Source organism: Aegilops tauschii, chromosome 7 (assembly GCF_002575655.3).
Source record: "Aegilops tauschii subsp. strangulata cultivar AL8/78 chromosome 7, Aet v6.0, whole genome shotgun sequence".
Lineage (NCBI taxonomy): Eukaryota > Viridiplantae > Streptophyta > Magnoliopsida > Poales > Poaceae > Aegilops > Aegilops tauschii.
The window spans coordinates 217,436,438-217,464,300 of record NC_053041.3 but is presented as its reverse complement, the minus strand read 5'-3'; the positions used below and the strand labels follow the sequence as shown (position 1 = coordinate 217,464,300).

Here is a 27,863-nt window from a genome sequence, read left to right as displayed (position 1 = left end):
ATTCCTGAATGGATTTCTAGAAGAAGAGTTGTATATGATGCAACCAGAAGGTTTTGTCAATCCAAAGGGTGCTAACAAAGTGTGCAAGCTCCAGCGATCCATTTATGGACTGGTGCAAGCCTCTCGGAGTTGGAATAAACGTTTTGATAGTGTGATCAAAGCATATGGTTTTATACAGACTTTTGGAGAAGTCTGTATTTACAAGAAAGTGAGTGGGAGCTCTGTAGCATTTCTAATATTATATGTGGATGACATATTGTTGATTGGAAATGATATAGAATTTCTGGATAGCATAAAAGGATACTTGAATAAGAGTTTTTCTATGAAAAACCTCGGTGAAGCTGCTTACATATTGGGCATCAAGATCTATAGGGATAGATCAAGACACTTAATTGGAATTTCACAAAACACATACCTTGATAAGATTTTGAAGACGTTCAAAATGGATCAGTCAAAGAAAGGGTTCTTGCCTGTGTTACAAGGTGTGAAGTTGAGTGAGACTCAATGCCCAACCACTTCAGAAGATAGAGAGAAAATGGAAGTCATTCCCTATGCCTCAGCCATAGGTTCTATCATGTGTGCAATGCTGTGTACCAGACCTGATGTGTGCCTTGCTATAAGTATAGTAGGGAGGTACCAGAGTAATCCAGGAGTGGATCACTGGACAGCGGTCAAGAACATCCTGAAATACCTGAAAAGGACTATGGATATGTTTCTCATTTATGGAGGTGACAAAGAGCTCGTCGTAAATGGTTACGTTGATGCAAGCTTTGACACTGATCCGGATGACTCTAAGTCACAAACTGGATACATATTTATATTGAATGGTGGAGCTGTCAGTTGGTGCAGTTCCAAACAGAGCGTCGTGGCGGGATCTACGTGTGAAGCGGAGTACATAGCTGCTTCGGAAGCAGCAAATGAAGGAGTCTGGATGAAGGAGTTCATATCCGATCTAGGTGTCATACCTAGTGCATTGGGTCCAATGAAAATATTTTGTGACAATACTGGAGCAATTTCCTTGGCAAAGGAATCCAGATTTCATAAGAGAACCAAGCACATCAAGAGATGCTTCAATTCCATCCGCGATCTAGTCAAGGAGGGTGACATAGAAGTTTGCAAAATGCATATGGATCTGAATGTTGCAGAACTGTTGACTAAGCCTCTCTCACGAGCAAAACATGATCAGCACCAAGACTCCTTGGGTGTTAGAATCATTACTATGTAATCTAGATTATTGACTCTAGTGCAAGTGGGAGACTGAAGGAAATATGCCCTAGAGGCAATAATAAAGTTGTTATTTATATTTCCTTCTATCATGATAAATGTTTATTATTCATGCTAGAATTGTATTAACTGGAAACTTAGTACATGTGTGAATACATAGACAAATAGAGTGTCCCTAGTATGCCTCTACTAGACTAGCTCGTTAATCAAAGATGGTTAAGTTTCCTAGCCATAGACATGTGTTGTCATTTGATGAACGAGATCACATCATTAGAGAATGAGGTGATGGACAAGACCCATCCGTTAGCTTAGCACTATGATCATTTAGTTTATTGCTATTGCTTTCTTCATGACTTATACATGTTCCTATGACTATGAGATTATGCAACTCCCGAAAACCGGAGGAACACTTAGTGTGCTATCAAACGTCACAACGTAACTGGGTGATTATAAAGATGCTCTACTGGTGTCTCCGATAGTGTTTGTTGAGTTGGCATAGATCGAGATTAGGATTTGTCAGAGAGGTATCTCTGGGCCCTCTCGGTAATGTACATCACTATAAGCCTTGCAAGCAATGTGACTAATGAGTTAGTTGTAGGATGATGCATCATGGAACGAGTAAAGAGACTTGCCGGTAACAAGATTGAACTAGGTATGGTGATACCGACGATCGAATCTCGGGCAAGTAACATACCGATGACAAAGGGAACAACGTATGTTGTTATGCGGTTTGACCGATAAAGATCTTCGTAGAATATGTAGGAGCCAATATGAGCATCTAGGTTCCGCTATTGGTTATTGACCAGAGATGTGTATCGGTCATGTCTACATAGTTCTCGAACCCGTAGGGTCCGCACGCTTAACGTTCGATGACGATTCGTATTATGAGTTTATGTGTTTTGATGTACCGAAGGTTGTTCGGAGTCCCGGATGAGATGACGGACATGACGAGGAGTCTCAAAATGGTCGAGACATAAATATTGATATATTGGACCATGTTATTCGGACACCGGAAGTGTTCCGGATAGTTTCGGATAAAACCGGAGTGCCAGAGGGGTTACCGAAACCCCCCGGGGAAGTAATGGGCCTTAGTGCGCCTTAGGGGAGAGAGAGGGCAGCAGCCGGGAGGTGGCGTGCCCCTCTTCCCAAGGGGAGTCCGAATAGGACTAGGGGAGGGGGGCGCGGCCCCTCTTTCCCTCTCCCTCTCCCTCTCCCTCTCCTTCCTTCTTCCCCCCTTCCACCAAGTGGAATCCTACTAGGACTTGGAGTCCTAGTAGGACTCCTCTCCTTGGGGCGCGCCTCTAGGGGCCGGCTGGCCTCCTCCCTCCCTCCTTTATATACGGGGGAGGGGCACCCCATAGACACACAAGTTGATCTTTAGCCGTTTGCGGTGCCCCCCTCCACAGTTTTACACCTCGGTCATATCGTCGTAGTGCTTAAGCGAAGCCCTGCGCCGGTAACTTCATCATCACCGTCACCATGCCGTCGTGCTGACGAAACTCTCCCTCGGCCTCAACTGGATCAAGAGTTCGAGGAACGTCACCGAGCTGAACGTGTGCAGATCGCGGAGGTGCCGTGCGTTCGGTACTTGGATCGGTTGGATCGCGAAGACATTCAACTACATCAACCGCGTTACTAAACGCTTCCGCTTTCGGTCTACGAGGGTACGCGGACACACTCTCCCCGCTCGTTGCTATGCTTCTCCTAGATAGATCTTGCGTGATCGTAGGGATTTTTTTGAAATACTACGTTCCCCAACACAAGCGAGGTCTAAGCTTGGGGGAGTTGATACGTCCATTTTACATCATGATTCCCTACTGTTATTTATAATGGTTTTATGCATAATAATGCTTTTGGGAGTAATTCTAATGCCTTTTCTCTAATAATATGTACGGTCTACACAAAGAGGGAGAATGCCGGCAACTGGAATTCTGGACTGATAAAGCTATGTCAGAGATACCTATTCTGCACATCTCCAAATGAGGTGAAAATTTATGGAGAATATTTTTGGAATATATGAAAAATAGTAGAGCAAATAACTACCGGAGGGGGGCCACCTAGTGAGCACAAGACACTAGAGCACCAGGCCTCCCAGGCGCGCCCTGGTGGGTTGTGGTCGGCCCAGCCCACCTCCGGTGCCCATCTTCTAGTATATAAGTCATTTTGACCTAGAAAAAATAAGGAGAGGACTTTTGGGATGGAGCGCCGCCGTCTCGAGGAGGAACTTGGGCAGGAGCACTTTTGCACTCCGGCGGAGCGATTCCGCCAGGGGAACTTCCCTCCCTACGGGGGAAATTGAAGCCATCGTCATCACCAACGACCCTCTCATCTTTGGGAGGCCAATATCCATCAACATCTTCAACAACACCATCTCCTCTCAAACCCTAGTTCATCTCTTGTGTTCAATCTTTGTACCGGAACCTCAGATTGGTACCTGTGGGTGACCAGAAGTGTGGATTACATCTTGTAGTTGATTCCTATATGGTTTATTTGGTGGAAGATTATATGTTCAGATCCATTGTGCTATTTAATACCCCTCTGATCTTGAGCATGATTATCATTTGTGAGTACTTACTTTTGTTCTTGATGTCACGGGAGAAGTAATGTTGCAAGTAATCATGTGAACTTGATATGGGTCCCATATTTTGATGATATGTATGTTGTGATTCCCTTAGTGGTGTCATGTGAACATCGACTACATGGCACTTCACCATCTTTGGGCCTAGGGGAATGCATTGTGGAGTAGTTATTAGATGATGGGTTGCTAGAGTGACAGAAGCTTACACCCTAGTATATGTGCTACTTCGTAAGGGACCGATTTGGATCCAAAAGTTTAGTGCTATGGTTAGATTTAATCTTAATACTTTTCTCGTAGTTGTGGATGCTTGCGAGGGGGTTGATGTCGCTTGAAACTGCGTCAGTATTTCCCCAAAGAGGAAGGGATGATGCAGTACAGCTACGCTAGGTATTTCCCTCAGTTGTGAAACCAAGGTATCAATCCAGTAGGAGAACCAAGCAACGGTATGTAAATGGTACCTGCACACAAAGAACAAATATGCAACCCGGCGCGTAAGAGGGGTTGTCAATCCCTCTCGGGTAAGCGATTGGTAAATAGATAGATTGATAGATGCAAATAGAATATCGGCAAATAAAATTCAGCGGGGTATTTTTGGGTTTTTGATAATATAGATATGAAAATAAAATATGCAAATAAAGGAAAAGGCAAATAGCAATGTAGATCTGAAAGTATATGATGGGAAAATAGACCCGCGGGCCGTAGATTTCTCTAGTGGCTTCTCTCAAGAAATAGTGCACGGTGGGTAAACAAATTACTGTTGGGCAATTGATAGAAGATCGAATAATTATGACGATATCCAAGGCAATGATCAATATATAGGCATCACGTCCAAGATTAGTAGACCGACTCCTGCCTGCATCTACTACTATTACTCCACACATCGACCTCTATCCAGCATGCATGTAGTGTATTAAGTTCATGGAGAAATGGAGTAATGCAATAAGAATGATGACATGATGTATACGAGATCTATTCATGTAGGAGTAGCGCCCATCTTGTTATCCTTAATAGCAATGATACATGCGTGTCTTGTTGCCCCTTCTGTCACTGGGAAAGAACACCGCAAGACCGAACCCATCACAAAGCACCTCTTCCCATGGCAATAAAAATCGATCTAGTTGGCCTAACTAAACCAAAGATTCGAAGAAGAATACGAGGCTATAAATAATCATGCATATAAGAGATCAAAGAAGACTCAAATAATATTCATGGATATAGATCTGATCATAAACTCAAAGTTCGTCGGATCCCAACAAACACATCACAAAAAAAGAGTTACATCAAATAGATCTCCAAGAGACCATTGTATTGAGAATCAAAAGAGAGAGAGGAAGCCATCTAGCTACTGCCTACGGACCCTTAGGTCTATGATGGACTACTCACGCATCATCGGAGAGGCACCAATGAGGATGATGAACCCCTCCGTGATGGTGTTAGATTGGATCTCATGGTTCTGGAACTTGCGGCGGCTGAAATTGTGTTTCGTCAACTCCCCTAGGGTTTATGGAATATTTGGGAATTTATAGGGCGAAGAGGCGGTGCAGGGGGGGCTCCGTGGGGGGCACAACCCCCCTAGGCGCGCCTGGGCTCCTGGGCGCGCCCTGGTGGGTTGTGCTCACTACGGGCCTCCCCTCTGGTACTTTCTTGGACCACACGGTGTCTTCTGGTCCAGAAAAAATCTCCAAAAAGTTTTGCTGCGCTTGGACTCCATTTGGTACAGATATTCTACGAAGTAAAAAACAGCAATTGGCACTGGGCACTATGTCAATAGGTTAGTCCCAAAAAATGATATAAAGTTGCTACAAAATGAATATAAAAATCCAAGAATGATAATATAATAGCATGGAACAATCAAAAATTATAGATACGTTGGAGACGTATCAGCATCCCCAAGCTTAATTCCTGCTCGTCATCGAGTAGGTAAATGATAAAAAAAGAATTTTTGATGTGAAATGCTGCCTAACATGTTCATCACATATTATTTTCTTTTGTAGCATGGACATTTGTAGTCTTATATGGTTCAAAGCAATAGTCTAGTTTTGACATGAAGATTTCAATACTCAAGCATATCAACAAGCAACCATGTCTTTCAAAATATCAACACTAAAGAGAGTTATCCCTAGCCCATCATGCTCAATCATTCATCCATTCACGAAACACACTCGCATATTAGCTACATCCAATGCTCAAGTATGATCATAGTGCCCCTTAATTGGTGCATTATAGGAGAAGATGGAGACTCAAATAAAAATAAAAATTACATAAAGTAAATAGATAGGCCCTTCGCAGAGGGAAGTAGGGATTTGTAGAGGTGCCAGAGTTCAAAGAAAAAATTGAGAGATAAAAAAATTTGAGAGGCATGCTTTTCCCGTCAACGAAAACGACCGAGTAATTCCCAACACTTTCCATGCTAGATATATGCGAGTGTGTAGCTAATATGCGAGTGTGTTTCGTGAACATAAAAGAAAGTTTATTCATTTTTCCACCATTCTTTCATAATCCATGGCTAGCCGTATCCATGGGTGCCTTCCATACCAACGCTTTCCAAGGAATTTATTATTTGACAACATAAAGTAAATTTATTTTTCATTTTGGGACTGGGCATCCCTATTACCGCCGTACTCTCATGCAATCACAAGTGAATAAACACTCATCTTGAGAATAACACATCTGGCATGGAAAATATTGGCCACCCCCTGCTGCTTCATGAGCTGTACGGGCACACAAAAAGGAAATTCATTTTTAAAATTATAGATGGCACATACAAATTTGCTTAGAATGACACCGAAATACCGCATATAGGTAGGTATGGTGGACTCATATGGCAAAACTGGGTTAAGGATTTTGGATGCACAAGTAGTATTTCTACTTAGTACAAGTGGAGGCTAGCAAATAGATTGAGAAGCAACCAACAAAGAAACAAAAATTCACATAAGCGAGCATTAAGCATAACTAACACCGAATAATGCACCACAAGTAGGATGTAATTTCATTGCAAAACTATTGACTTTCGTGCTTGCATAGGGAATCACAAACCTCAACACCAATATTCTTACTAAAGCATAATTACTCACCAACATGACTCACATATCACTATGATCATATCTCAAAACTATTACAAAGAATCAAGTTTATTTTGTCCAGTGGTCTTCATGAAAGCTTTTATTATATCCCTCTTGAATATCTATCACTTTGGGACTAAGTTCATATATTGCAATTGCTTTTGACAAGCTCAAACAAATTTAAGTGAAGAACATGAACATAAAAATTTTCATCTCTCAAAATAATATAAGTGAAGCATGAGAGAATTTCTTCAAAATTCTTACTAACTCTCAAATAAATCTAAGTGAAGCATGAGAGTATTTCTTCAAAAATTAAAGCACACCGTGCTCAAAAAGATATAAGAGAAGCACTAGAGCAATTCCATAGCTCAAAAAAAATTAAGTGAAGCACATAGAGCAATTCTAACAAATCATAGCATAATTATGGCTATCCCAAATTGGTGTGTCCAGCAAGGATGATTGTGGTGAACCAAAAAGAAAAACAAGAAAAGACTCATATAATACAAGACGCTCCAAGCAAAACTCATGATATATGATGAATAAAAATATAGCTCCAAGTAAAATACCGATGATCGTTAGAAGAAATAGGTCTTTTAAAATTCAAAGGAAAATCACGTTGCTGTGATTTTTTAAAATTCTTCTACTAGGCGCAAAAGTTTCTGTTTTTCAACAAGATCAAATCAACTATCACCCAACATGATCCCAAAGGCTTTACTTGGCATAAACACTAATTAAAACATAATAACACATCTAATTAGAGGCATAGTTGTGCAAACACTCAAGAACAGGTTAAAATTCACATAAGCGAGCATTAAGCATAACTAACACCGAATAATGCACCATTGCATAACTATTGACTTTCGTGCTTGCATAGGGAATCACAAACCTTAACACCAATATTCTTACTAAAGCATAATTACTCACCAACATGACTCACATATCACTATGATCATATCTCAACAAAGAATCAAGTTTATTTTGTCCAATGATCTTCATGAAAGCTTTTATTATATCCCTCTTGCACAAACCTTAACACCAATATTCTTACTAAAGCATAATTACTCACCAACATGACTCACATATCACTATGATCATATCTCAAAACTATTACAAAGAATCAAATTTATTTTGTCCAATGATCTTCATGAAAGCTTTTATTATGTCCCTCTTGAATATCTATCACTTTGGGACTAAGTTCATATATTGCAATTGCTTTTGACAAGCTCAAACAAATTTAAGTGAAGAACATGAGCATAAAAATTTTCATCTCTCAAAATAATATAAGTGAAGCATGAGAGAATTTCTTCAAAATTCTTACTAACTCTCAAATAAATCTAAGTGAAGCATGAGAGTATTTCTTCAAAAATTAAAGCACATCGTGCTCAAAAAGATATAAGAGAAGCACTAGAGCATTCCATAGCTCAAAAAAATTAAGTGAAGCACATAGAGAAATTCTAAAAAATCATAGCATAGTTATGGCTATCCCAAATAGGTGTGTCCAGCAAGGATGATTGTGGCGAACCAAAAAGAAAAACAGGCAAAGACTCATATAATACAAGACGCTCCAAGCAAAACTCATGATATATGATGAATAAAAATATAGCTCCAAGTAAAATACCGATGATCGTTATAAGAAAGAGGTCTTTTAAAATTCAGAGCAAAATCACGTTTCTGTGATTTTTTAAAATTCTTCTACTAGGCGCAAAAGTTTCTGTTTTTCAACAAGATCAAATCAACTATCACCCAACATGATCCCAAAGGCTTTACTTGGCATAAACACTAATTAAAACATAATAACACATCTAATTAGAGGCATAGTTGTGCAAACACTCAAGAACAGAAAGAAAAAGAGAAAAATAAATTTTATTCATTGGGTTGCCTCGCAACAAGCGTTATCGTTTTATGCCCCTAGCTAGGCATAATGCATAGATTCAAGTGAAACAACAAGCACTCAGAGAATCTATCAAGCAAACTCGGTGAGAATGATTGCAACATTTCGGTGAGACCGAAATAATTACAACAAGACACATGGAGTTTGCAAGGGCTTCTCGTCGAGAGAGAGATCTGTATCGGTGTGACCGAACTGTTAGGGTTTCTAGTAGTGGCTATGTCAAGTGAACTCGGTGGGTCCGGGTAGGAAATATCGGTGGGGCCGAGTTTGCGAATTAGGTTTTGGACATATTTGGATGGAGAAAGTGGTTGAGGGTTTTGGAGCAATATCACAAAGCATTTGAGCAAGTAGACCATTAAGTAACACCTCATCCCCTTTTTATAGTATTGGCTTTCCTATGGACTCAGTGTGATCTTGGATCACCAAAATAGAAATGAAGAGTCTTGAGCTTTTGTCAATATTTGTCCTTAGCATTTTGAAGGGGTCCACACCTCTTGTCCTTGCCACTCCACTGTGAACTCATTTGAAATATATTAGATGAAACTATTAGTCCAACAAGCGATATGTTGACATTAATTTCCAAAATCACCCAAGGAGCACTTGTGCTTTCAAGTGCCAACAATAAAAATAACATGGTCTAGTTAATAAAAATGTTATAGTCCAATTAATATTTTTTTCTATTGTGCTTATAATAAAGTACCATGGTCTAATTAAAACAAATTGCCATGATACTTATAAATAAAAGTTCACATGGCAAAAATAAGAAGATTGTTCTCTAAAAAAACATTTCATCTTTTGAAAAATTGTAACGGGGACATGATTTTTTTTTGAAATTTGTTCTTTTGATAGGGATAACCAAGTTAAGTTATTTATTCTTTGAAAGGATGGCAAATTTAGGAATTTCCATGGATACATGAGACAAGTGTATTCGTAAAATTGTTCACAATTTTCAATTAAATTTGCCATGTTTTGGGAAACATAATTAATTAATTAATTTCCATGCTCTGACTAAAAAAATTGTCATGATCTAAAGAATAAAATTCCCATTCTGCCAACAAAAAAAATAACATGGTCCATAGGTCATGGAAAATGAAAAGAACAAATTACAGAATAGACATGGCAATTTTTTTAAGGAAAAATATATTGGTCATCACAAATGAGGGGACAGCAACATATTGGTGACATGGAAAATAGTATAGAATTTGAACCAAAAAGGGATCATATGGATAGCTGTAAAAATATTTATATTATTATCATAAAATTGTCATGGATATTGTAGAGGGATAAAACTTTAAGTTTTGTTGTGTGATTAATAAACATGATGGCAATATTGAGAAAAAAATAGTACAAATAGACATGGCAAGTTTTAGAAAATCGATAGCATTCATGGAAAATGTCATGATGTAGAGCAATGTGTTGTACATATTTTTCAATGAGAAGAACAAAAACTTGTAGAAAAATTGCCATGATGTAGGGGGAAAAATGGCACAGCTCTAAAAAAATTGCCGTATGTGGCAGATTTTTTGCCATGCTCTAAATTTGCCATGGGCCAATAATATATATGATGGGACTAGCTAGTACAAAACTATTACTTACCTAATATTTTTGTCATTACTCTGAAATTATATTTGCCACGGGACTAGTACAAACTACTTTTCTCCTAACAAAGCCGCACAAGGCCCCTAATCCAATCAAGAAATCCACAAAAACTAACCTCAACACCATCTTGAAGAGATTATGTGACAAGAACAGAAAAATAACTACTAATTGTCATGGGTAAAAAAAAGTTTCCCATGGCGATGAATTTGAAGATGACATGGAAAATAATATATCCTATTTCACCGTGGAGACACAACATAATTTGCCATTTTTCATGGGTAAAAAAGTTACCACTCGGAAAAGAAATACAAACTAATTGTCATGGAGTAAAAAATGAGGCATGTTGGAGAGGACTACATTTGTAGATTTGCCATGTGAGCGAATGATTTTTTTTGTAAACTTGCCGCTCAACAAAACAAAAAAAATTATGGAACTGCCATGTGACCAGGAGAGAGAAAGTTCATACATTTGCCATGTGAGATACAAACAAACCAAAAAACTTTAAAAAATGCCATGATTTAGGAGACAAAATTAGTAAATTGCCATTCATACACTCCAAGGCCGTGAATATCTAACATCATCTTCTTTAGTTGGTCTAAATGGCAATTTTTTACACACAGACCTATCAAAAGGACAATAGCTAGTCTTCCACAAATTTTGTAAGATGAAAACATTGCCTGCCGCCATACAGTAGATGCATAAAATACACACAGAGGGATGTTCATTTTTTGTTTCATGACATTCGGAAGGGGACAAGAAGCATAGCCGGGCACTAAAATGAACCTCAATAAGACCTTGTACAATGCTAGGTGCTTAGAGAGATGCTTAAAAATAAATAATTTTTTTATCAAGTACCAGTGCCTATTTCTATAGGAGAGACGGCTAATTAAGTGTCTATCCTTTACAAATAAGCACCGCTGCTTAAAGAAATACTGATTTATTTCTCTAAGCACCTCCCCTAAGCGTCTTGCATTGTGAGGCCTGGAGGAATTTACGGCTCGGCCGCGTTTCACTCTTCGATGCCGACCTCAAACTTCACCGGCGCACGACCCCCCTTCACCCGGGAGGGAGCCCCAGCACCCGTCGCGCCCCCACATCCTAGTCATCTGCTAGCCATTGACCTCATCGGCCAAATCATGGCGATCCGATGCTCTTTGGGAACCGTGGCGTTGGCAATGAGCAGCAGGAGGAGTACCTCGGTGCGGTAACTGTTGTCATCATGGATGGGCTAGGAAGAGAGGAAAAAGTGAAAGATGAGAGAAATCAGGAAGGATAACGGCGGTGTGGCTCGGTGGGCTCGCCGGCATCGGGCGATGCTCCGGATGGCTGCGTGCGCGGGTCAGGAGGAAGCTCGCGGCGGAGCAGAGCGACTCCGGGCCGAATCGAGACAGTGTGGGAGGGGGGAAATGAGACAGAGGCCAACCAAAGCAGTGGGTGGGGGGACTTGGGCTTTTTCATTGACCCGTTGGCGTAGTTTTTACCCCGGAGCGAAAGACCGCTCGATGTTGAGATGGCGTGGGACGTGTGCCAATATTCGTGCGTACAAATCTGACGGTCTCAGGTCGTTCGCTCGGAAATTGCAAAAAACTAACTTCAGATTTTTATCATTTGGGAAAAATAAAAGCTACTCCATGTGCAACGGTACTGTTCAAGATGCCTAGCTTTCCGATCTAAAGAAATTGAAAGGGGGAGTGGTCCAAAATTCCAATGCATTTCCAAGCACAGCTATTGCTCAGATCTTGAGCTGGTAGTAAAGAGCAGTAGTACGAAACGATAAGCTGTCAAAGTTCACCAAAGGAAAAGTGTCCCTGTCTGTGGGCTGTGCACTTGTGCCGTCTGACCATCTCTTGGCTTCAAATAGTTTTTCGTGTGTTCATGGAACACGACAGGAGCAGCTGCACTGGTTACTGTGCTGTGTTGGTTTAAGGAACATGACAGGACAGGGTACCAGGAAGCAAGGCTGAAAACTGGTGGAAGTAATTACAGAGGGGCCAAAATCACATTCCGGTGATTATGCAGCACGAGTTTACATGTTCATACCATTATTATATCCATATGCTCATGCTAAGGTTGTTGTCCGCATGTGCTCGAAACTGCGGGAGCAAATCACGAGTTAAAATACTCCTGCGGTGCTTTTTTTACTCTGCATATAAGAATTGTATGAAATCAAACTTCGATCATATTTATATGAAAAATATTAACATTGACAATGCTAAAGTATACAATATGGAAATTTAAGTCACGACGCATCTAATGATAATGATTTCACATTGTGAATGTTTGTTTTTTTTCTATAAAGTTGGTCAAACTTTATAAGGTTTGACTTTAGAAAAGGAGTAAACAAATACACACTTCTCACAGGCTCTCAGCATTGCCCTTGCTTCCGGCAGCGCCAAATGCTTGTAGCTTAACAGTCCAAAGTTCATAGTGCTAGTAGCACACTCTCATGGAAATCACTGGGAAATGAAAAAGGGAAATGAAGAGGAATGGAGGAGGATTCTCTCCATTTCCCTGCCTCTTCCTCGCTCACACACGATCGGCAGTACACTATTTATCTTCTTCCATGACTAACCTATAGTAGTACAAATTAGAAAAAAACTATAGTAAAAGTTAAGCACACAGTTGGCACTTGGACCTTGGTACACGGCTACCGGGCTAGGTATATCATCAGTACAGTATATCACACACGCACGGGCGCCACGGTAGTAAAAATCATCCGAAGTCGGGTCGACGCGATCGGATGGCTCTGGCGATCCACCTCTCGTTCACGTGCACTTGCCGAGCGGGGCCCCGCAGAGGCAGCTGTTGCTGGCGAAGGACTCGGCGGCGAGGTGGTCGAACGGCGGGCCCGCCGGGATGGTGCCGCACAGCCGGTTGTGGCTGAGGTCGAGGTGCCCCACGTACGCCGCCGATGCCAGGGACCGCGGCACGCCGCCGGTCAGCCGGTTCCGCGACAGGTCCAGCACGATGAAGTAGGACCTGCCCGTGAACGCGTCCGGGATGGGGCCCTCCACGGCGTTCCGGCTCAGGTTCACGATCGCGAGCCCCTTCGCCCCCAGCAGCTTTGCCGGGATCCGCCCGGAGATGCGGTTGCCGCCGAGGTGCAGCGAGGTGAGCACGCCGCTGCCCGACGACCCGAGGCTGTCCGGGATGGCGCCGGTGAGACGGTTCTCGGAGAGGTCCAGGTCCGCGAGCCGGGTGAGGGACCCGATGGACGGAGGGATGGGTCCCGACAGCCGGTTCCGGCTGAGCAGCGCGCGGCTGAGCGTGGCGAGGTTGCCGATGTTGGCTGGGATACTGCCGGTGAGCTGGTTGTTGGCGAGGTCGAGGTGCTTGATGGATGCGAGGGAGGCGATGGAGCTGGGAATGGCGCCGGAGAGGAGGTTGTCGGCGAGGTTGAGCACGATGAGGCGGGAGAGGCTGCCGATGGACGGCGGGATCTCGCCCGTGAGGCGGTTGGCGGGAAGCTCGAGGATACGGAGGTTGGGAAGAGAGGTGGCGACGCAGGACGGGATGGGCCCGGATATCTGCTTCCAGTCGGCGAGTATGAGAGAGGACAGAGCGTCGAGGTGGCAGACGTGGTCGGAGATGTAGCCGGACATGACGCCCGAGGCGGGGTGGCCGTCGGGGGCCATGACGGCGTCCTCGGCTTCGCCGCGGAGGGTCAGGTCGGCCACGCGGCCGCTCGTGGGGTCGCAGCTCACGCCGTACCAGTTGGCGCAGCAATCCGCGCCCTTCCACGTCGAGAAGACGCCGAGGTGCGCCTCCGACAGCGCCGCGCGGATCGACAGCAGCGCGTCCCGGTCGGACTCCGAGCACGCCGGGCCGGCTGTGGTGGCGGAGACGAGCACGGCGAGGATGGCGATGGCGAGGAGCGGCGTTGCCGGGATTGGAGCGGGAGACGCCATGGCTTTGTCTCGAGTGGAGTGGAGTGGACACCTGCTGAGTGGAGTGAGCTCGCAGAGCAAAGCTTTTAGTAGAGGCCGGGGGAGTGTTCAAAATGGCCGTTTTGCCCTCGAGCAAGCGCGTTCATCATGCATTCACCCATCTTTCGGTTGCAAGATACTCCAGCTTAATACTACGGTCTACTGCACCAGTAGCATTTCTGTTAGGGGAGTAGTACCGTCTATATATCGCGCCTCACCAAATCGATCGCAAGCATTTGGACCAGATACTTTTAGTCTACAGTTACCTAAATTGTCCGGACCGATCCAGCGTCCGAAATCCCGCAATTTACACTAAACTAAAGGGGGTTTGGATGGTTTCAGATGACTGCCACGTCAGACTCTTACATCCCGAACCAACCTAAAACCCTTCTTCCGTCGCGCCTGTTATTCTAAAACTCTCTCTCTTCAAGCCATATTCATGTAGGCCAGAGTGAACGTGTCCGAACGACAGCCGAGCCGATCCACATTCATGCTGTCTGACAGCCGTCCGTCTACCTGACATTCACACAACATGGAGACCAAGAAGCATATTCCGTCACATTGAAGCTTTGTTGGGCTTGCTCTGGCTATTGAAGTCAAGTCTACTGAGCTCAAGACGCAAACTCTACGCCTCTTCCCTCTTTCAAAGTCGCGGCACACCCAAAACACCTCCGGCGCGATGGGAAAGAAGTCCGATGCCGAGGAGTGGTGGCTGACGCGTGGCTCCCCATCGAGTTGGCGCCGTCGCCAATGGTTTTCGGGCCCCTCATCTCCACGGCTAGACATCAAGCCGGAGTCGATCTCCTCAGGCGAGGAGGAGCAGAACCGCACCTCCCCGACAGGATGACTGCGACAGATGAGGAGTTCGCACGTACATGGATATGCCGCTGCAGCGGTCGTTGATCAAGTGCGACGGTTACAAGTCACTATTGTCTACTACACCAGTGGCATGTATCTCTACTCTTATAAAACCCCGAGTTGGTGATGATGGTGTGCCTGCCATCTTATAATATAGGATCTATATCTGACAGATAGAAAGTAAACTATGATAATTTTATTAAAAAAACCCGCACCTCTCTCCACATTTACAGATAAGGCCTTGCCTCGTTCATCCTTATCTCCCACAACCTCATTGCTGAGCAATTAAAAAAGGAAGTCTCTAGAACAATCTGGCATGGTGGCCGCCTGCCGGCGCCGTCCATCCCCATGCCTCCGCCCAGTCCGACCACAAGTCACCACCACACCCCACTCCTCCTCACCTTATCTCTCATCTTTCTCGAGATATCATTTTTTCGATGAAATTCTCGAGATACCATTTTTCCGATAAAATTCTCGAGATATCATTAGTTTTTACATATGGGATTACTCCTGCATGGGTCAATCACAACAGGTGTTTTGTAAAATAAAATGCATTTTGATGTTCCGTGCAATGCACGGGTATCTTGCGAGTATATGCTTATGTTAGGCTTATATAGTAGGAAACCACATTGACCAAGAAATGGCTACTCTTTGGGCTAATCCAGCGGGGATCATCAAATCGCCCACAAATGTCCAGACACTTTAGGCCATCCAACGATGGTCACTAAATTGGTCTGGACCGATCCACTCGTCTGAATCCCCCAAACGACATCAAATGGGGGTGAGGTTTGGGGGAGTTCGGACGTTGGCCACATCGGACTCCGGCAACGGACCCACCAAAAGCACCACTCCCATCGTGTCCACTCTAGTCATGGCGGTGTGGCGGCTGAGAAGCCTACTCTAGTTTAAAGTCATCTGGACTCCTTCTTCGCAAACCCTACCCCAATAATCCTCATCCTCTCGCACACATCAACCAATCGCCATACACCGCCACACATTCGCCCGCCGCGACGAGCAAGAAGTCCGACACAGAGTAGTGGTCGTCAACACACGACTCCGGATCCAGGGGTAACTGGTGCCACTCAGGTGCTAGTTCCCCTGTGGCCGGATCTGGTGCAAATGTTCGAGGAGGAGTAAGCGGAGTTGAAGGGGCCCACATCACCGATGAGGAGGATGATGATCGCCGTCACGCGCCAGTGAAGGGGACCATAGTCATATTGGCGACCACATGCTCCAGTTCGAACGATGACGAGACTGATAATGACGGAGGTGCCAGTGGCCTCGAAGGCCACCCTTTAGAATTACCATCCGGCACCTCCTCTAGTTTTAGTTAGGATTAGTTTAAATTTAGGTTGAACTTGTTTAATTTTCCACAATAGCTAAATGTCAGCCCATTCGAATTTGGGTCAGTCGAATTTGAGAAGAAAGAAGAAAGCGCCGGAGATGGAGAAGGAGATGGCTAGGTCGCCGGCGCCGGGGAAGAACACCCCTACTATCTTATCTTAGGGGGGCGGGTGGGGGTTCGCCGGAGAAGCACCCCTACTATCTATCTTAGGGTGGCGGGTGGGGTGCTACTTCGCCGGAGTTCTTTGGGTGGTCGTCGGGCTTAGAGGGGATAGCCAGGGCGGCAACAAGACCAACAGTGAGGTATGGTTCAGGGGAGGGCGGTGTGGCGATGCGGTCGCGGGAGAGCCGCCGGCTGCAAGCGGCGAAGCATGCAGCTAGGCCGGCAGTGGCGCGACGGTTCGAAGAAAGAAGAGGAGGGCGGAGGGAGGTTCGCGTCGGACGGCTCAAAAAATCGACTGACCCAGTGTTTTTCCAGACAACTGATATATAGCCACGCCCTTAGATTTCATCTGCTCTGTTGTACTATATCAAACTATATTTAAATTCCATTTATTTTGCGTCAATTTCATCCGTGTTTATATGCAGTCCGTTCAAAATGGATCGAACATTTGGTGCCTATGGTTGAATGGCCGGTGCACAGTTCGCGGACGAACTCGTTTGAGGCCGTGCCGTTCGGTGATCCGTTGCCTGATGCACGTACCCGTTCCTGACCAGTTCGGAGTAGTAACTTCAAACTCATGAAGGGTACTAGCGGTATATGAGACTCGAGGAGGGGAGACGAGTGTCTGCCGGGCACGTGCAGTGCCGGTGAGGGGCACTTAGAGCGCGGCTAGTCATAGTGAAAGTAACATAAGTAGTAACATACATACCACATAAGTAAAAAAAATAATGTGTCATGAAATTAAAGAGGAGAGACAAATAGAGTAGTAACATAATATGTTACCATCACATAGCGGTTTTCAATATAAAATGAGTCTACAAAGCAATAAATGAATATATGTATATGTTACTACACCCATGACACTTCTCACTATGAAGGTAGTAATATAGACTAGTACTCCGTCCATTTTTATATACAAGACCACAAACTCAGATTACAGGTAACAAGATAAAATTTAATGCATACGTTGCAAGATTGCTTATCTTTTCGTTTACTGGAACCATTAATACGCAACATGCATGCAAGGAAACTGAGTGGAGGAAGTAGTTAGTGTCATTATGATTGCAAGCATGCAAGTAGTAAACAGGTTGCTAGTATGAGGAAATGTCATTAATTCTTTCCTCGATTACTGTTGGTGGCCTTGTATCGATGCAAAATGTATATTCTATGGTGGCCTTATATAAGTAAATGAAGGGAGTGTGTTACTAGTCTAAGTTACTCTCCACTATGAGGCTGGTCATAGTGGGGAGTATCATATGCTAGTATCATTTATATGATACTAGTGTATGATACTACATTCATGCATAGTGCATAGTATCATATAGGTAGTCTCATTTATTGTCATGCATAACACATAGTAGCATAACATTTATTATATTACGGTATCTATCTATGTTACTATAATCATCTCTCTCTTCTTTAATTGTCTGCCACATAAGCATGTTTGTGAATCCCCAGTACATGTTACTACTTATGTTACCCCACTATGGCCAGCCTGACTAGCCTCTGCTCTCTGCTCTCGCCACACGGTGCTAGCAGCTGTGTTGCGCACCACATGTACAACTGCTGCAGCAGGCAGAGAACCCGAGATGGAACGAAACGAAATGATGGCACGATCCGCTGTGGACCAAGAAGCCCGATTCAACGCCGTGCGACGCGAGAGCGCCCCCTCATGCATGGTCTGGTTCACTCCCTCCCCACCGCTGGATCTCGATGACCCGCACGTACCAACATGGAACATCGGTCCGGCTGGACCAGAGAAGCGTACGCGCGCCTCTCTCTTCCGCCGGTCTCGTGCTGCAAGCAAACGATGAGACGAATGTAGCCAGAGAGATTAGCATCTAGCAGGGGGAATGGATGATGATGAGATTGATTGCGCCGCACGTCCATGTCATGTGCCGCCTTCCTCGTCGCTGCTGCACTGCGCGGACGTTGCTTTTGCGTATCAGTGATAGACGATGGCCAGCGGCGCCGCGCACATGGATGGGCTCGCCCTGCCTCCGCCTGCGTCCGCATGGCTTGCAACGAGAAGGGCAGGCAGGCACACGCGGCTGGGCTTTCCAACACATGGTGGGTCGCCTGTCCGACTGACACGCGGAGATACAGTGAGAAGTTGACACGATGTTACTTGGAAGTCTTGGATCATGGGTATAGTTGAATCACTCATTGTGAGTACAACAATGTGCACTGTGATATGGATATGGTCCGTGCACATGCTGACATACAGGAGTCGCTAGCGTATGTTGCTAGCCGTCGTTCGCTAGTCCAACCGGCCGGCACAGACGTACCGTGCCAGAAATTTTGCAACTTTTGTGTGGCGAGAAGATAGTGTACTACAGTAGCTACGGCATTTACTGATAGTGGAAATTGGAAGGGTGTCCTTCGATCATACTATACTGATAGTGGAAATTGGAAGGGTGTCCTTCGATCATACTATTTGACCAGTGAGTAACCAGGGGGCAGCGACGTCAATGCGGCGGTGGACCGGGTCACCGGATGACCGGAAATCGGGCACAACCGGACAGGTGGGTCTCAATGCTCACGTGATCCGTGGGCCCGGAATAAAGAGGGCCAGAAACTAGGAATCCAGGATCCAAAGCGAGTAAATCAAACATCAGTTGAGTTAAACTAAACTAATTCATGCAAACACGAGGCGACTGATCCGGAAACGTCCTCGTCCTGAGGCTGAATGAACGGCACATTCATCCGTATCGCACCGACGCATGGTGCATGGTGCGTCATGCATGCATCTCCTTCGTGCGCCGCACCCCAGGCTAAGCCACGGTGTGTACATGCATGCACCTGGGTGTGTACAGTACACCAACGAACGAGCATTATTCTCTCAAACAAAAGAAAAAACGAACGAACATTTCTCTCGTAGTGGCACCTCTCTTAAATTGCTAACGGGGCAAAGATAATGAGACCACTCTTTGCCAAAGCTGATGACAAAAGAGGTGGCTAAGCTTTGGAACATTTCTTTATAATGATGTAGCCACATGAAAGTGTAAATATATGGGCCCTGTTTGGAACCTGCACCGTACCATTTTCTGGGTATCAATGATTCGGACGATGCATACGTGTTTATAATATCCAAAATCAAGTGCATGCTACTACTGTGCTGCATTAAACATGGCAACATAAGAGACAATTTGTGGCACGCAGGCGCGAGAGCATGCGGATTGTGAGCCGCCGATCTGCGACAAGATCCGTGACATTGCGTATGTATACTCAGAGTTCCATTTTTGGTTATGTATATAATGCATATGTATATCAAGGTGCTATACATGTTGGTCTGGGGTCTGATACCTGTCACCGTGGGTCCTTTAAAGCAGAAAACGGGAAGGAAGAAACAAATATAGAAAGGAAAAGCGATTCACTAAGCCATTGTTGTGTTGTTCTTCTTAGTTCTTATTCGTTCTTATCTTCTTGTTCCTCAAAAAAGAACATTCATGTTTAAGCGTAGTTTCAATCGGTCCTTACATATTGAAGAGCTTAGAAGATATGAAAACAGGCAGGAGTATATTGGTACAAGAAGGTACATATTCGTTTGAGAAGGTTGATTTTCGTATGTAAAGGCTAGAGATTATATTCTTCCTTTATAGATTGAAGGGATTCAAAAATATGAAACCGTGAAGACAAATGTACAAATTCCTTTGAAAAGGTTTGTTTTGTTATATGTTTGGTTAAGATCCAGTCTTGTGTAGTTGGGAAATATCATTTTTGATTTTCATCCTCCTTCATTTTTTTATTTGTTGTAGTCATTGGTTATCCTCAAACAACTTTTCTGTTTGACATTTTGAATGTATCTAATATGAAGTTTGATGAACTGGATCTTAGAATGCATGTGGAAACAGTGGCAATAGATATATGTGTATAAAATGTGTTTAAATAAGTTACATTCATTCAAACTATATTTTTTATGGTTGACGGCAAAGTTACTAGTAATGAAACTTAAGCTTAACGAAGTACTTGTTTCTTATTTATTAGTTTAAGTGCATAATTAGTCATGTTGAAAGAATTCTGATACACTAGTTTTGACTCGTTTGAATTATAATTTAAAAGTACTTCAATATTATTAACCATGCTTATGTCTTTAACTTTGTGTTGTTTTTTCTCAACAATGATATTACTTCAAACTGCTGATGAGGTATTGTTTGAGATATTGACGTTCTGTATAATGCAAGATTATGATATGGAATAGTACCGTTTGGACAAAACCAGAGGCGGTATGTTACTTAATCAGGAATTAAATCGTACAGAAGTGAATTTACGATAAACCTTGTTGAAACTTGACTATGTTGTTAATTACATATATTTATGGATTAAAGATTATATGTACTAATATTCAGACATAAGTGAGATGTAAATATAGTAGTTGCAGCTCAAAATTATTATCGTAGTTGATGTTCAACTATGTTGAGTGTTCAACTATGTGAAGGGCGAATAGGATAACTCATCGATGACCATCGTGCATGATGAACAAGACGTCTGCCTTAGTAGATCACCGAGCTATTAATGATGAAACATTCACCGACGGTTGGGATGAAAAAAAGCCAAATTTTAGTTGGTTATTATTCCAATTGACATGTAACATGTTGGGTTTCTAAGCAAAACGAAGATGATTGTAATGATGACTAGTAGGTTGTTTGTAATGTTTGAGAGGATCGAGAAGAGGTGTCTAGAGGGGGGGGGGGTGATTACACCATCAACAAGGAAAGGTAGCAGTTTTTAAGTTCTTTAAGTTGAGGTGGAGTTTTAGCACAAGTTTAAGCATTCACAATACATTTCAAGCAAGCATGGCAAGAGTCTCCCCAACACTCAACTCTCTCTCACAGATTATGCTATGGTGGAAGATAATTTGAGTGGAAAACAACTTGGGGAAGGCTAGAGATCAAGATTCTTGTGGTTGGATTGGACTGTCTTGGTCTCAACACATGAGTAGGTGGTTCTCTCACAGAAAATGAGTAGTGGAAGTGTAGGCACGTTCTGATGGCTCTCTCTTGAATAGAGACGGGGGTGTAGGGGTATATATAGCCTCCACACAAAATCTAACCGTTACACACATTTGACCAAACTCGATCAGACCGAATAGGTGAACTCGGTGAGCCGATTCAGTTCAAAATGTGAACGTTAGGATTCTCGGTGGGACCGACATGATCAACTCGGCGAGACCGATGTGCTAGGGTTAGGGCAAAACCTCATCTCGGTGTGACCGATTGCATGAACTCGGTGAGACCGATTTCAGCAAAGAGCAAACAAAGAGTTGGTCAGGAAAACTCGGTGGGACCGATTGCACATTTCGGTGAGACCAAAATAATTGCAACAGGCAACAGAGAGTTGCAAGGCCATCTCGTGAGACCGAGATCCCGATTGGTGAGACCGAATTGATTAGGGTTTCTGGCAGTGACTATGTCAAAGGAACTCGGTGGCGCCGGATAGATCAAATCGGTGGGGCCGAGTTTGACTTTAGGTTTAGGAAATATTTGGAATTGAGAAAGTGGTTGAGGGCTTTGGAGCATATCACTAAGCATTTTGAGCAAGTAGACCATTAAGCAACACCTCATCCCCTTTTAATAGTATTGGCTTTTCCTATGGACTCAATGTGATCTTGGATCACTAAAATAGAAATGAAGAGTCTTGAGATTTTCCAATCTTTGTCCTTAGCATTTTGAATGGGTTCCACATCCTCTTGTCCATGCCACGCCACTGTTGAACTTTTTGAAATATACTAGATAAAGATATGAGTCCAACAAAAGATATGTTGACATTAATTACCAAAATCACCCAGGGAGCACTTGTGCTTTCAATCTCCCCCTTTTTGGTAATTGATGACAACATACATCAAAGCTTTAGATAAAGATATAAAGAGTATCAAGTAAAGCTTTGGAAAGACATGTAACTTGCACTGGCTCCCCTTACATGTATGCAATCATGTAAAGATGGAATATAAGAACATGTGAATGCATAAGCATATCAGAGCAAGTAATGAGTTACATGTATCTTGGCTATATGCATCAGAGCAAATGATGTAGATGCAGAAAGTGTACCTTCATGTTCATGAGTCCTTCTTGCAAACAATATGTACATCAGCAAGAGATCATCATGCACATGAGTGTGATGCATATACTTACCTTGTGGTCTTGAGCTGACTTTGGAAGAGGTGAACTTGAGAAAATAGAGTTAGATAACACAAGAACACTTTAAATAGAGCAAGTTCAGGAAACCACAAGAGTACCAAGACTGGGATGACATGTAGTGATTGAGTACTTAGTACTCTATTTGGATATAGACATGTCCCCAAGGATTAAATATATGCAATGGATTCCAAAGATTTTCTTCCCCTACATATGAACTCTTACTCCCCCTGAATCTGATATTGGATAATGGGAGAAGATAGGGTAAGAGAAAATCCGAGCAAAGTAAATATAGTTAGAGCAAGAAATGGTACAAACAACCATACAATAACATTAACATGTCTTTCCCCTCTTAAAGACATGTGACTTCTCTCCTCTATTGATAATAAGCATCTGAAGAAGCTAAGATGTGCTTTCTCTCCATGTGATAAGCTTTGATGTGCTCTCTCTCCCCCTTTGACATCAATTTCCAAGAAGGGATCTTCTGGAGTATGAGTCAAATAGGTTTGGTCCTTGAGACACACTACAAAGCATCATGTAGTTTAAGATGCGGGTAGAGGATAAGAATCATCGAGTGGAGCTGGAGAAGAAATAAATTTTGTAATGGCAAAATGTTTTCTCTGTAGTGAAATCGGTAACGCCGATCCGTTTTTATCAGTGACACCGAGTTGGCAGTGTCATAGATGATGCATATCGGTCAGACCGGGTTAGTCCTCGTCGGTTGTACCGATGAACTGTCTACAAGGTATTGTTGTAGGTCGGTCTAGCCGATAGGCATGAATCGGTGAGGCCGAGTTCAATACAGAGGAAAAAATTTGTCACCTCAGCTCACTTGGCAATCAAGATCTCACAAAGATTTGTAAGGAATTAACTGAAGAATTTGCAATGAATTAGATGCAGAGAATAACATACTGAAAGAAAAGAGATCTAGATGAAGTTTTTTTGAGAAGGGGAATCAACAAGAAACTCATGCAAGAACACAAAGAAACACTAGAGAGCTTTATCTAGAAGGGGTCAGCGACAAAGTCACCTATGTTAGAGTATATTGACTTAGGACTCAAGTGAGGTCACTTGCTCATCGTTTAAGCTCAAAATGGGGTTACCATTTTTTGTTTAAGCATTTTGATGTATTCTCATCGTGTTGAGTTGCTTTGACCCATGTCTTGGGGTAAAGCTTCTCTAAGATGGAATAACATACCTTGGGTGGTGGTGTTGATCTTGATCATGTAGTTGAACTTGTGTTGGATGCTCAAGGTTGATGTAGTTCATCAAGAGTTGAGAGCACCACTTGTTGTTTGAGTCCATCTTCCTACATGGGTTAGTTTTGCAAGGAAGAGCACTTGTGTATCCAAAATGACAATCATGAAACTTGATACCAAATGAAATTTGATATATAGTAATTGTCAAAGGATATGTTGAGTGGATTCATGCTTCCTTGTCTTCAACCACCATATTGTAGAGACTTGGTGATGTAGAGATTGCTCAAGATATGAGTAAGTTGCAATCTCATAGATTTGGGCTCATCCAAGTACCTACAAGGGTTAGATAACATGCAAGGGTACAAGTATTGATCCAAGACATAAGATTATCATCATGAGAGAAATGTCAAGGATCATAGAAAGGCTCATGCCTTGCATGCATCTAGATGGAGTTCCTACTCCAAGTTTGAGGCATCAATAATGTTCAATTCACCTCTTAAATGGCAAAATACTTTCTCATCAAGCGGTTTGGTGAATATATCCGCCAATTGCTTATCGGTACGAACATGCTTAAGATTGATGTCTCCTTTAGCAACATGATCTCGAATGAAATGATGACGAACTTCGATATGCTTAGTTCGAGAATGTTGCACGGGATTGTGAGCAATCTTAAAAGCACTTTCATTATCACAAAGCAATGGAACATGTTTCACATATATCCCATAATCCTTAAGAGTTTGGGTGATCCAAAGTAATTGAGCACAACATGAACCGGCGGCAATGTATTCCACTTCGGTGGTGGATAAGGATACCGAGTTTTGTTTATTGGAGGGCCAAGATACAAGAGATCTACCAAGAAATTGACAAGTACCCGAAGTGGACTTTCTATCAACCTTGTCACCGGCATAGTCCGAGTCGGAGTAGCCAACAAGATCAAAAGAAGACCTCTTAGGATACCAAATGCCAAAGTTTGGTGTATGAATTAAGTACACTATCCTTTTCACGACCTTAAGATGACATTCTTTAGGGGCCGCTTGATATCGTGCACACATGCACACACTTAGCATAATATCGGGACGGGAGGCACATAAATATAACAATGAACCAATCATAGAGCGGTAAACCTTTTGGTCAACCGGTTTGCCATCCTTAGTCAAGTCAAGATGTCCACCAGTAGGCATGGGTGTTTTCATACCTTTGCTTTCTTGCATGTTGAACTTCTTGAATAAGTCCTTGGTGTACTTTGTTTGGTAAACAAAGGTACCCTCCTTAGTTTGCTTGATTTGCAAACCGAGGAAGAATTTGAGTTCACTCATCATAGACATCTCAAACTTCTCCGACATTAGCCTTCCAAACTTTTCACTAAAATGAGGGTTAGTTGAACCAAATATGATATCATCCACATAAATTTGGCACACAAATAATTCACCATTAACCATTTTAGTAAAAAGTGTATAATCAATCTTTCCAATCTCAAAGCCTTTTTCAATAAGGAACTTAGTAAAGCATTTATACCATGCTCTAGGAGCTTGTTTAAGACCATAAAGAGCTTTGTGAAGTTTGTAAACATGATTAGGTTTCTTTGGATTAACAAAGCCGGGAGGTTGTTTAACATAGACTTCCTCCTCAATTTCACCATTTAGTATAGTACTTTTGATGTCCATTTGGTATAAAGTGATATCATGGTGATTATCATAAGCAAGTAAGATGCGTATGGACTCAAGTCTAGCAACGGGGGCATATGTCTCACCATAGTCCATACCTTTGACTTGAGTGTAGCCTTGGGCGACGAGACGGGCCTTGTTGCATACAAATTGTCCATCTTCATCTTGCTTATTCCGAAACACCCATTTGGTTCCAATGACATTTTGGTTGTCGTCCGGCTTTTCTACCAATGTCCACACTTGATTCCTCTCGAAATTGTGTAGCTCTTCATGCATGGAGTTCACCCAATCCGGATCATCAAGAGCTTCTTCAACCTTCATAGGTTCAATACTAGATATGAATGAATAGTGTTCACAAAAGTTAGCCAAACGAGTTTTTGAGCAAGTAATTCTCCTGGTTTGAATATCATCGAAGATTTGTTCAACGGGATGATCTCTTGAGACTCTTTCTCGAACTCGTGAGAGCTTTTGTTTGGGTCGGGGTGGAACATCTTCTTCATTGTCTTGTTCTTCCTCTTGTCCTTCTTCATTGTTGTTGGCGTTGTTGTTCTCTCGTGGAGGAGGAGAGGGAGGTCGATGAGGTTCATCTTGTTGTGCATCCTCCTTTCCTTCATCTTGACGTGTTCCACTTGTGGATGCCTCCAAGTCAACTTATGGTTCATCTTGGTGTGAAGTTGAGGCTTCCAGTTGAACGGACGAAGTACTCTCCTTCACCTCCATTGGGCGAATCTTGCCAATAGACAAGTCTTGAATTGCTTCCGAGGGATCTTTATCTCCTACATCAATTGGCAATTTCTCTACTTGCGAGCCATTAGATTCATCAAACTTCACATCTACCGTCTCTTCAACCTTTCGGGTGAAATTGTTGTAGACACGGTAAGTGTGAGAGTTTGAGCCATAACCGAGTAGGAAACCTTCATGATATTTAGGGGCAAATTTCGAACGACGATGCTTATCAAGAATGTAACACTTTGAGCCAAATACTCAAAAGTATCCAACTTGGGGTTTGTTACGGGTGAGAAGTTCGTATGCCGTCTTGCCGAGAAGCTTATGAAGATATAGTCGATTAGTTGCATGACAAGCTGTCTCAACCGCTTCTTCCCAAAAGTGTTTTGGTGTCTTGTATTCATCAAGCATTGTTCTTGCAATCTCGATGGGTGTCCGGTTCTTCCTCTCAACAACTCCATTTTGTTGAGGTGTGTACGTAGCCGAGAACTCATGTGAAATCCCTTCTTTGTCAAGAAAAGTATCCACATTGGCGTTCTTGAACTCCGTTCCGATGTCGCTCCGAACCTTCTTGATCTTCACTTCAAATTGATTTTGGGCCTTCCTGGCGAAGTTCTTGAAGATCTTTTGGACCTGTGATTTATCATCAAGAAAGAACACCCACGTAAATCTTGAAAAAGCATCAACAATGACCAATCCGAACGAGTTACCACCGAGACTCTTGTAGGCATTGGGACCAAAAAGATCCATATGAAGTAGCTCGAGTGGTCTCCGTGGTCATAACGTTTTTCACGGGATGACTTCCTCCAACTTGTTTTCCTGCTTGACAAGCACTGCAAAGTCTATCCTTGTCAAATATAACATCTTTAACACCAAGGGATCACCTTTAATATGATTATCAAGATTTCGCATGCCCACGTGACCTAACCTTCTATGCCACAACCAACCTTTAGAAGATTTAGCAATTAAGAAAGTTCTAGGTTGAGCCTTTTTAGTGAAATCAACAATGTATAGATCACCTCTACGTATATTAGTAAAGACCATATTATGATTATCTCTTCGAAATACTTGGCAATCTATTTCAGTAAATAAGACATTGAAACCGAAATCGGCTAGTCTAGATATGGAAAGTAAATTATAGCCAAGAGATTCAATGAGCATAACATTTTGTATGGAGCTGTCATGTGAGATGGCCACCTTACCAAGGCCAACCACCTTACCCTTTGAGTTATCACCAAACGTGGCATACTTTCGAGGGCCGTTGTTTTCAGCAAGCTCACGGAACATGTCCTTATCTCCGGTCATATGATCAGTACATCCACTGTCAAGAACCCATTCCTTTCCTCCGGCCATGTAACCACGAAGGTTAGCCATAAGACCAAAGTGTCTCATAGACTCATCAACATCAAAGTCACTATCATCATCCTCATCATAATATCCATGTTCAACATCATCTTGTGATTGATCATCACCTAGAGAGAGTGATTCATTAGAT

The 27,863-nt window shown here is 42.9% G+C and overlaps 1 protein-coding gene across 1 annotated transcript; it reads right to left on the bottom strand.

The window, feature by feature from the left end:
* Window positions 1-12,706: 12,706 nt before the first annotated feature.
* Window positions 12,707-14,321, bottom strand: LOC109770637 (uncharacterized). Its single transcript, XM_020329366.3, has one exon. It carries the CDS (start codon window positions 14,260-14,262, stop codon window positions 13,120-13,122), a length of 1,143 nt encoding a protein of 380 aa, XP_020184955.1. The 5' UTR covers window positions 14,263-14,321; the 3' UTR covers window positions 12,707-13,119.
* Between the last annotated feature and the right edge of the window lie 13,542 nt (window positions 14,322-27,863).

Coding starts and splice junctions, on each gene's coding strand:
- LOC109770637 (XM_020329366.3), bottom strand. CDS start 14,262: ATGGCGTCTCCCGCTCCAATCCCGGCAACGCCGCTCCTCGCCATCGCC.